General features: G+C 35.0%; 1 protein-coding gene across 1 annotated transcript in view; it reads right to left on the bottom strand.

Annotated features, from left to right (window-relative positions):
* LOC106459205 (neuroendocrine convertase 2) overlaps positions 1-12,348 on the bottom strand; it is a 103,899-nt gene that overhangs the window by 65,689 nt on the left and 25,862 nt on the right. The window contains exon 2 of the mRNA XM_013918811.2: positions 2,670-2,774. Coding sequence (XP_013774265.1) covers positions 2,670-2,774 — 105 coding nt within the window. The remainder of the gene's footprint in view (positions 1-2,669; positions 2,775-12,348) is intronic.

The raw sequence follows: 12,348 nt of genomic DNA, 5'->3' as shown, positions 1-12,348 counted from the left end.
ATTTTCGCGGTTTTGGGTTAATAACTCTTTTAAAGTGTGATCGGATTTGTACCAAATTTCATGGGTATATGAAGGGTGAGACTCCTCATCACACTACAAAAACTGATCCGGATCGTTCATCATTCTGGATCTGAGAAGGATTTTCTGAGTTTTCGAAAGTGAAATTTGACGTTATCCAATATAAACGCATACAATCTCGAAAAGGAGCAGCGGGGCGAGGGTATGCAATCTATCTGATGACTCTTGTTTTAGTTGACACATTTGGAGACCTGCGAATGTTTCACTAAGAATACTTACATATCTTTCAAGTTGACTTAGTGTTAATCTAGACTTCCATCTGTTACAGCAAATTTGTTTCGAGTTATTCAGAATAATGGTTAGCTCCATTTTAACCATTCTATTATAAGATTTATGTTGAAGATACCTTTGTCGTTCTTCAGATACAAATACATGTGAATCAGTTTTATACAGCTAACAAAAAATATTAAAATATTGCTGAACTTTTTTTTTTTAATATTTCGATGTATGATCGCTAATGTCGCCTTTGAAGCGAGTGTTTATTCCTAACTGATGACCATCTACCATTAGAATCTAAATTCTTTATCTAACAAATACATCTAACTTATACATAACAAACTAAAGCTTACCCTTGTAAACTAGATCTTTAAAACTTCAAGAAAAAGATAAAGAAATCATTATTCCAAAAACAGGTTTCGAAATACATTTGACTTGTCTATATGTGTATATTCTGCCAAGGATAATAACTGTCAAAGAACAAAATTGAAACAATTGGGGGTTTCTGGAGAGCAGTAAATTGCAATCTCTCAATATTAGTAGCTTTATCTAAACATTCCAGAGGAGGCTGTCATCAAACGTAGTAAGAAATGATTTCAATTTCAAGACCTTCTTCAACCTTTTTACTTCATATGTATATTACTCAGTATTCAAGGGTTGGTTAGTCAAAACTTTTATCAGGTCAACTATCAAAATGAGGTTACAAACAAACAGAGTAGTTCTTGAATCATAGATTAGCACGTGTTTCTTTACCCTACCAAATGACTATCTGGAGTTGAATCATAGATTAGCGCTTGTTTTTTTTATTTTAATTTCCAGATAGTCATTTGGTAGGGTAAAGAAACACGTGCTAATCTATGATTCAAGTCTAGATAGTCATTTGGTAGGGTAAAGAAACACGTGCTAATCTATGATTCAACTCTAGATAGTCATTTGGTAGGGTAAAGAAACACGTGCTAATCTATGATTCAAGTCTGTATGTTCATTCAGTAAAAAAACAGAAACAACTGCTTTTCTAGGATCCAATGCTAGTGGACCATTCTGTAGAATAAAGATATATGCGCTTACCTACTACTATCCAACGCTAGATGGTCGTTCATTAGAATAAAAAAAAACGCATGCTAACATGGGATACAATACTAAATGGTCAATAAAGAAAAGCATAAAAATCATGGATTCTACTAGAATAATAAAATATGCGCTAATCTAGGATCCAACCATAGATGGCCATCCACTACTAGAATGATAAAATATGCGCTAATCTAGGATCCAACCATAGATGGCCATCCACTACTAGAATGATAAAATATGTGCTAATGTAAGATCCAACCATAGATCGCCATCCACTACTAGAATGATAAAATATGTGCTAATGTAAGATCCAACCATAGATGGCTATCCACTAGAATAAATAAACAGATTTCAAGAAGACTGGAAGGTACACCTAGCTTGTCTCAGCACATCTACAATATTGAGGTTGAAACTGCATGGTTGACTTCAGACTGGCCTTCACAAAATTCTCTTCCATTTTGAACTGAATTTCTTCATCAGCTCTATTCACCATAGTAATGTAATAACTTCTCATTTTACAGTAGTATTTCCGTAACAAAAACCGAATCCAAGTAATTTAAAATAAATAAAACATTAATTGCCCGACATGTGGATATGAAATTGATATTGTATATTGCTTTATACTGGTTTTAGAATATTTTGAAACAGGTTTGAAAATATTTACTATAAGTTATTCACTTTCTAGCCTCAGCACATGTCTTAAGAAAAAATACATTCGGTACATCATTATCCATATCTGAATTATCATACATCTGTATGATAATTCAAATATGGATAATGAAGTTGGGAAAGTTAAGCAAGAGATGCCTGCTACGTAAAAATAGAAATAATCGAATGAAACTGACAAGGGAACACTCAGAACCTTCTCAGACTAGAAACATATATATATATATATATGAAAAATGTTATAATTTATCTCTATAGATATATCTACTTGTAGCTTAATAAAAAGAAACTTTGTCCAATGTCGAACATCTCCCGATTTGTCTTTGGTAAATGTCAGAGGTGAGCGTATTGATTGAAATCCTACTTATGTTATTTCTCTGCTACTTTACTTAATTATTAACGATTCATGTGTTGTTGTTGTTGATGTTTTGTTTCTTTCTTAGAAATTTACCTTTCATTATTTTATCAAAACTCACTTAGAATGTGTACATTATTGCAAAGTAATAAATAAAACTTATATGCTTTTAAAACACTAATTATAAAGCAATTTATTAGGCTTTCTTTCAGACTATAGTTAGAAATGACCATAAGAATGACTGTACAAATTTGTTACAAGTTCGTGGTCAAGCATAACTTACCAGAGGATCGGCCTTCAGCTGTCTGGTGTGAGGAATACTACGCTTTGTCCTAATATGTGGTAAAGCTCGATGAATAAAGTGAAATTCTTTATCGGAACCTAAAACCTGAAAAAAAAATGTGGAACACTTTCATATGAATAGGTGAGTCAATACATTTCAAGACTATAAGAATTTCATTAAGTTCTTTAACACTACAAAACACGTAACAAAGCAATTTTTCTTGTCTTAATACAAGGAATATGTAAGTTTTCGTGTATATATATAAAATATAAAAAAACGGAAGAATCTTGACATTAAAACAAATAAAATCAACGTGAAGAAGAACCTTCATATAATGTTTGTTTTTGTATGAATGTTGCGCAAAGCTACACGAGGGCTATCTGCACTATCCGTCCCTAATTTAGCAGTGTAAGACTAGAGAGAAGGCAGCTAGTCATCACCACCCACCGCCAACTCTTGGGACACTCTTTTACCAACGAATAGTGGGATTGACCGTCACATTATAACGCCCCCACGGCTGAAAGGGCGAGCATGTTTGGTATGACGGGGACTCGAACCCGCGACCCGCAGATTGCGAGTCAAGCGCCCTAACCACCTGGCCATGCAAACAAAGTAAACCAGAAGAACCTTCATGTCAACTTAGAACAAACCTAAAAATATTCCTATTACAACAACTAGATTGAAGCTGAATAATCTTAGATTTACAATGAATAATTAATTAAACCGCGCATAAAAACTTTAACTATTAAACTTAAAAAAAAATTTTATCGGTCCTTTTTTTTAACATGTACATCTCTTTTTATTTGGTAAGTTTTCATTTTTCCTGTTTGATGATTAATTTCATTACAGTGGTTTAACCGTACTTTATATGAAATACTAGAATAAACTTGTATAGTAATATGACGCCGCATGGTATATGTATCTTTCCTCTAAAGGTGATTCACGATGATCTTCTGACTATTGGACAGTGTAATGCCACCACGGTTGACTTATGGTGGAGGCTAATACGGATGTTTCTGATGGAAAACATTTGTGTAGTGAGATTGTTAAACTATGAAAACCAAAGGACACAACGTTACAGAAAAGAAACCTTTAATATTCTCAATAGAAGTAAAAAACATCGCACAGTAGATTGTTTGGAATAGTAAGGGATCTGAAGCCACATTTGAAGTCAACTCAGAGCAACATTTTCATTCTCAGAGTTACAAAGGAGAGCAATCCGACGCCACTGTAATGAAATTGGTACCGTTAACAATATAGTAAACAAAGATTTGAATCTGACGAATGATACAAGCCAACACTGTAATGAAGCTGGTACTGTTAACAATATAGTAAACAAAGATTTGAATCTGACGAATGATACAAGCCAACACTGTAATGAAGCTGGTACCGTTAACAATATAGTAAACAAAGATTTGAATCTGACGAATGATACAAGCCAACACTGTAATGAAACTGGTACCGTTAACAATATAGTAAACAAAGATTTGAATCTGACAAATGATTACAAGCCAACACTGTAATGAAACTGGTACCGTTAACAATATAGTAAACAAAGATTTGAATCTGACCAATGATTACAAGCCAACACTACAAAATCTTCCAGCCAAACCCTTAAATCATGGACTGTTTTCATAAGATACGTGGCCAAGGAAACTAGAACCGAAGCAGTCCCATTCAACCACGTAGCTGTCAAGCTCCTCTCTGTCCAAATGAAACGAATACTTGTGTCTTCGTTCAATTTATATGTGATCTTGGAAGTCGACTTCTGTGTACATGTTTTTAACATGTGTCGATTAAAACTTATCCCACAGGAAATTGTCTCAGTAGAAGTTGTGGTGACGGGCTAAAATACATAATCATTACCTTCATCTTGGGTATGATTGATGATAAAGAAAACGTTTTATGGGTAGCATGGGACCTGGAACCTCGTTCTTATAACGTGCGATTAACCTCCTTATGATAACATTATAATTTATACCCCTTAGAGGATAAATGTTATAGACATTGCTTTGTTAAGCAGTACTTAACGGCTATTCGAAACAATGTATAACAAGATAAAGGCTTCTTAATATATATTAATTATATCGTTTCACATACATACAAAATGTGTAACAAATGCTGAAATTTTTTTCATTTTCATCAGTTGCAATACTGGCGTACAAAAACGCAACTCGCTAAATACACAGTTACGTCCGCACAGTGCTTTATCTGCACTAACAGGATTAAGCCCACCCACTTTACGTTGCTACGCAACTCAGCCTTCGCATTACATAGAAAATAAGTAAGACTATTACCGAGATGTGAAGTTCAAAAGCATCAACAGTGCAGACTTTGTTAAGATGTAGTAAACAGTTATACACGTCACATCAGTCCAAAGTAAATGGATAGAGCAACTCAAAGCTAGGTGTTCTTCATATATGTAGGTGAAAAAAAAACAATCCCGTATCTTTGTAATGCCGCTTGCAAATAAAACCACATTTAGAAACTTAGCCCAAGAGTTAGCGGTGATGACTAGCTGCCTTCCCTCTAGTCTTACACTGCTAAATTAGGGACGGCTAGCGCAGATAGCCCTCGTGTAGCTTTGCGTGAAATTCAAAAACAAACAGATACATGTTGTTCTTGTGTATGTGTGAGAGAGGCACAATTTTGAAGCTCTTTGAACTTTCAAAAAATTTTGGGGAGGATATTTATCTATATCTCAGTTATTTTCGAAACGGTTAGGATTCGTACAATTACAGATAAGTTTATGCATCATACTGTCATCCAGGAAAATATGATCTTCAGTTTTATTGTGTCATAAACATATATAACTACAGATAGGAATACTACTTTCTCAGGGGATGTCCGTTATTAATAACAGCAATATATGTTTTTTTATGTATTAATATAATCTCTAAAGTTACCAATTAATCTCTTCTAACGTGTACTTATAATATGGTAAGCGTAATAACGATATTTCATTTTCTGTACTTGAAGACCAAATACCAAATTCTGCTCAATTACGATGTTAGCGTTGCTCGAGGAATCCTCTAAACTGACGCATTTGAATTCCCATTTTCTACCTTATCACAACTTTTCCAGCACGTACGTTCTGCCCACATATGATATATATAAGGTATGAGGTCCAGTTATTTCCAGTATAAGCTAAAATAGTGGATACCTTTGCCAACAAAAGACTAAATTATTGACCTTTATCAACGGGATTAATATAATGTGTGTAAAGCTTAAAGCTTATTGACTTATTTTGTGATTTACGTATTTGCGATACTATTTCAAGCACATGACGTCATTATCTTATCGCTAACCGGATATGTTATATTGTAGTATTAGACTAGGGCATAAAACAATTATCTTTTTTAATAGAGAGCTGTTAAATAAGGTTAACTTTGCCGACGCGTCTATAATTGCTAGTGAAATAAAGACAAATAAAAGCACAAAGCTGTACTCATACAACGATGTAAAACTTTCACACCGACACACAATGATGTAAAACTTTCACACCAAAATCTTCTACTGAGTGTTTGTTAGTTTGTAGATAAGCACAAAAACCTACACAAAGGGCTATCTGTACTCTGCCCATCACTGTCTCTAGATTTGATATATCTAAGATTTCCACGGAAATTATATTAAAAAAAAGAATCTGTGTAATTTTGTCTCGTTATACAGATTTTCTCCGTTTCTAAGTCTCATAATTCGCATATCCTTAGCTCAAAACAAATAGTTTAGTGTGAAATATAATGATTTGTTTGTTTGTTTGTCTCGAATTTCGCGCAGAGCTACACGAGGGTTATCCGCGCTAACCGTCCCTAATTTAGCAGTGTAAGACTAGAGAGAAGGCAGCTAGTCATCACCACCCACCGCCAACTCTTGGGCTACTCTTTTACCAACGAATAGCGGTACTCCTTTGGCACATTATTGGCACAGAACTCTATAACATTTAGGCAGTTCAATAGACTGTGAATGTGATCAATACGTTCTCCTTGACATCACTGGGAATTGTGTTCTCAAAATTTCCATACATCTTATGAGTTACTACATCCTTAAGTTACTGTGTAGTGTGTGTGTAGATTACTTTCGATAACCCTAGAGAAAAATTATGGTCCAAACCTTGTGATTGGGAACCAGGAAAACCCATATTCATAGACGTCAAGGAACCTGTTCGAAAGGGCATTGTATTTGAAGGTTTCGCGTGGAAAAGAGAGTCCAACCCAAAATTTGCTATTGTGCTGCCACCCAAATTTGCAGTGGAATGTTGCCACGTGTTGTATAGTGTCATACGTCATATTTATTACAAATAGAAAATATAAGATACATAAAGAATATACATGTATATATGTGTGTGTCATTGAAAGAAAAAATATACCTATAAATAATACGATGTCTCTATAGATATCATACAACTCAGATCACTCAATTCACAACATTAAAGATCTTGGACGATCATTCACGAATCTTTGGAAGTAATATTTTTCACTCAAACCAAATCAACATTCGTTCCCGCCGTAAATGAGTGAGCAGCATGTGTACGAACCCCTTCGCCCCCCAGTGGCACAGCGGCATGTCTGCGGACTTACAATGCTAGAAACCGGGTTTTGATACCCGTGGTTCACAGAGCACGGATAGCCCATTGTGTATCTTGGTACTTAACTTCAAACAAACAAAACGAACCCATTATTTTCTTCATTATGTCTTTCACTGCGCATTTTACAACAACAACATCTGAATCCAATGAAAACGTCATTGACCCCAGTTTTGGTTTTCCTCAGTCAAAGTAGAAAGTAGCAGTGCCTAATATTTAAATAGGGTGTTGAGGTAGTTTTATGTATCTTACACCTATTTGACGACGTGGGTCACATGATAGAGCCATCGCTTCACAGGAGCAAATGATCACAAGGTAACTGTCCAGTCAATTCATTCACTATGACAACAAATTCTCATAAATCTAGTACCACGGAGTTGCCACCAGAGTTCTACCTTAAAATATAGGGAATGGCCCTTGCTCGATAGCTTATGCTGTCTATAAAGTTTGTGTCAGAATGTAGCCATTCACCCGTCTTATTGGCTATGCATCAGCTTTACTCTAAGTTTTACAGAAGGGTACAGCGTACAATTGGGTAAAAGTTGCTGCCCACCTCTCTTTCGATTTGACTCACTCTACTGTCATTTTATATGACAGATTTTTCTTTAACGTGGAGATACAGATCAAACTTTTTCCTAGCCTGGAAACATCAACTAAAATCTGCTGAGGTAATCTCCTAGCCTGAAAACATAGACTAAAATCTGCTGAGGTAATCTCCTAGCCTGAAAACATAGACCAAAATCTGCTGAGGTAATCTCCTAGCCTGAAAACATCGACTAAAATCTGCTGAGGTAATCTCCTAGCCTGAAAACATAGACTAAAATCTGCTGAGGTAATCTCCTGCCTGGAAACATCGACCAAAATCTGCTGAGGTAATCTCCTAGCCTGGAAACATCGACTAAAATCTGCTGAGGTAATCTCCTAGCCTGAAAACATAGACCAAAATCTGCTGAGGTAATTTCCTAGCCTGGAAATATAGCCCAAAATCTGCTGAGGTATTCTCCTAGCCTGAAAACATAGACTAAAATCTGCTAAGGTAATCTCCTAGCCTGAAAACATAGACTAAAATCTGCTGAAGAAATTTTCTAGCCTGAAGACATAGACCAAAATCTGGTGAGGTAATTCTCTAGCCTGTAGATATACACCAATATCTGCTGCGGTAATATCCTAACCTGGAGACATAGACTCTTCTGAAGTAATTTTCTAGCCTGGAGACATACTTCAAACTCTTCTGAGGTATTATCCTATAAACCCGAAGATATAGATCAAGCACTATTACAGTAGACGAATGCGACCACAATAAAGATTTGCATTACCTGAGCCTGACGATAAAACAATAAAGTAAACTTAAGTACGTCTTGCCAGTTAGATGTTTATAATTTTTCACTTTGACGGAGATAGAGATCAGTAAGCATTTCGACTACTTATGTTCGTCCAATACACATATTTTATATTTATGATAAAGGGAAGATCAACAAAACTAATTAAATCCCACAAATAAGGAAGATCTACGTGTATGTAAATATTAAACAGTAATCAGAAAATCTACAAGAGTGGAAAACTTATTTGGACATGTGGACAAATAACAACACTTATTATATCTACAAAATAAAGGATGCTTCAACTACTAGTTGACGAGCAACAGTTGTAGTTACATATTCACAACGACATAGTTTTACCTACCTACAGATAGAGAAAAATAAGATGACATTCTTGATATCAAAGGAAGATCATCTTTGAATATTTTGTAGCTCATAAATTTGATGTTAGTTCATTGCATTAGCTTTCGTAAATTAATTATGAGTAATTCACCTAAATCTTACTGTTGTTAATTATTCAACGTAGGATAATATTTTGTTTAATAAGACTGTCAACCATTTATCCTCTGATTTATTTTCTAAAATATTTTCTGCCAACTGTCATATCATATGGATCTTCAGTTTGCGGTTCAAAGTAGAAAACGCTATATAGACACTCTGAAGACATACCTCAAGAAAATAGACGTTGACATCAAGAGCTTGTAGGAGCTGGCCATAGGCCGAGACCAGTGGTGGTGCGACCTCAATCTATTGATAATCCGTTTCGAAGTAAAGCATCGTGCACACGAAGCAGAAAAGTGGGAGCGGAGGGAGGAAAAGAAACGAAATCTAGGCTTAAAGGTTACCCTCTCCTGCGATACAGCCTTTGCAAGGAACGAACTTCTAAATCACCTCAAACTCATCAACTAGACATAGTAGAGATCATCCTCGAATCCCGGGATAGCCAACGAACGCACGAGCAATAATGAAATTATAGCAGTAATAAATTAATCATGTTGTTGTGTACGAATGAGCATGTAATTAGTAAAATACGGGCGCTCATCCTTACAAGAAGCATAATACGATTTTTACTGTTGTTTTTGTACTGTTTTTGTCTAATAAGCTCACTCTGTTATACTTTGTGAGTAATGATTATTCAACATTAATAAAGACACATTTATTTATAATAAACTTTTGTTGATCATTTAGAAATGTTATTATTAATCATAGCGAGGTAATTACTGATACAAAATGGATTAAGATTAACAGAAATATAATCTATAATAATAAGTATGCTGATGATACAGTACATAGGAGTGAATTTGAAGAATGGACACAGCAGTCACTTGACAGACCTTTTGATAAAGTGAAAGACTGTGGCTCAAAATAAATGTAAACAAAACTAAGACAACGGCAATTTTATGAACTGAGGCAGCTCTGAGAATATGCATCATTAGAAGTTAAAGGGTTCGAACAAGTAGAGGAGTTTATTTACTTAGGGGGAATATCAGTAGTGATGTAAAGTGTATAAACGAGAGAAAGTAAAGGATAGTAGTGGCAAAAACAGCATTCTTCAATCTCAAAACATTGCTCAGAAGAGATGTCAGGTCAGAATGACTACTAAAATGTTACGTATGGTCAGTCCTACTCTACAGTGTGAAAACGTGTATCCTGTCTGCTGAAACAAAATAAGAGTAAGAATCACTTGAAATGTAGCGTCGTAGACGAATGATGATCAGCTACATACGTTAGTTGGTTGTTGTCAAGCACAGAGTTACACAATGGGCTGTCTGTACTCTGCCCACCACGGGACATATGTGGAAAATTAAGATGCGATAATTTGGGTATATAATTACACCTGAGGGAAATTTGACAGATATTCTAATGGGTAAAATTGTAATAAGAAGATGAGAAGTGAGTAAAGACTCACTTGACTCAATGACATTAAACAAAGGATTGGAGATGAGAAGCCTTAACTAGGAAAGTTAGTGTAGGCAGTGAGTAATAGAAAGCAATGGAGAACCATGGTAGTCGGCCTTCAGAGTTGTGGAGGACACCATGATTGATTGGTTATTAACCAAAGATTCTGCTAAGCATTTCAGATGACTCTGTACTGCTGAATAATCAAGAAAGGTATATTTTATTAACAAACAGTTGCTGTACATTCGTGAAGACTCAGCAGTAAATCTTAGAGCTCACACAGCTAAAAACCTGGGTTTCAATACACGCGTTGCGCACGACACAGATAGCCCATTGTATAGGTTTCGGCTTAACAACAAACAAACAAACCAACTAGTATTTTTATTTTTGCATATTCAAGATGATCATTGTTACAATAATAGTTAAATATGCAATCAAAGTTTTTAACAGTATTTCTACCAAGAGTCTATTCTTGAATGTTTAATCATACTTGTTTATAAGAACAAAACAATTTGATTGCATATTTAACTGTTATTGTAACAATGATCATCTTTCTACGTTTTTAACAGTATTTCTACCAAGAGTCTATTCTTGAATGTTTAATCATACTTGTTTATAAGTACTACATCTTTAACAGCAATTGTTAATTACAACAATGTTTTCTTGAATATTCAGCATTATTTTGTCACAATAGCATTGTTTCACTATACGTTGAGAAGTAGTTTTAGTAAGAATAAGGTCTTACCAAAAGCTCAGCAGTTTTGTTAACAACAATAGTTTTTTTAAAGTGTTTAGTACTACTTGTTAACACCAACAGATCCTTCCCAAATACTTAGCATTATTTAATAATAACTACGAAGTCTTTCTACATCTTTAACAGCAATTGTTAATTACAACAATGTTTTCTTGAATATTCAGCATTATTTTGTCACAATAGCATTGTTTCACTATACGTTGAGAAGTAGTTTTAGTAAGAATAAGGTCTTACCAAAAGCTCAGCAGTTTTGTTAACAACAATAGTTTTTTTAAAGTGTTTAGTACTACTTGTTAACACCAACAGATCCTTCCCAAATACTTAGCATTATTTAATAATAACTACGAAGTCTTTCGAGTTATTCGTTGTTATTAATAAGCAGTGCTATGCATTTAGGAAACTCGGTTATTTGTAATAACTACTGAACATTCAGAATGTTTTTTTTTCTTTAAATAAACAGGGCTAACTAATTAAAAAGCTTTTCCGGGTGGTTAAGGCGCTCGACTCGCAATCGGAGGGTCGCAGGTTCGAATCCCCGTCACACCAAACATGCTCGCCCTTTCAGCCGTGGGGGCGTTATAATGTGACGGTCAATCCCACTATTCGTTGGTAAAATAGTAGCCCAAGAGTTGGCGGTGGGTGGTGATTACTAGCTGCCTTCCCTCTAGTCTTACACTGCTAAATTTGGGACGGCTAGCGCAGATAGCCCTCGTGTAGCTTTGCGCGAAATTCAAAAAACAAACAAATAAAAAACTTTTGCGGTCTTAAAACTTTTAGTAGTGAGAAGTAATATTACTATAAATCGCTGAAATGACAATTTTATAGAAAATATTACGCTCTTACATATGTTTCTAAATTCAATAATATACCATTAAACAACACCATTGAAAGAAGCTTTCGAAAGTGATCTGGATGAGAAGTATTCTAAATCAGATATTCTGGATTTTATTAAACCAGTCCGTAAATTATACTCATGTCTTAATCTCATGAGACGATCAAATATTCTTTGGACAAACACAGTCACATAAATTTTAATGTTTGTTAGCACCATGGATCACTTGCTCTGTGCCCACTCCAGAGATCGAATCCAAAATTCATGTTTATAAGCCCTCCAACTTACCGCTG

Source organism: Limulus polyphemus, unplaced genomic scaffold (assembly GCF_000517525.1).
Source record: "Limulus polyphemus unplaced genomic scaffold, Limulus_polyphemus-2.1.2 Scaffold26, whole genome shotgun sequence".
NCBI classification, from domain to species: domain Eukaryota; kingdom Metazoa; phylum Arthropoda; class Merostomata; order Xiphosura; family Limulidae; genus Limulus; species Limulus polyphemus.
This window is presented reverse-complemented; position numbering and strand designations above follow the sequence as displayed.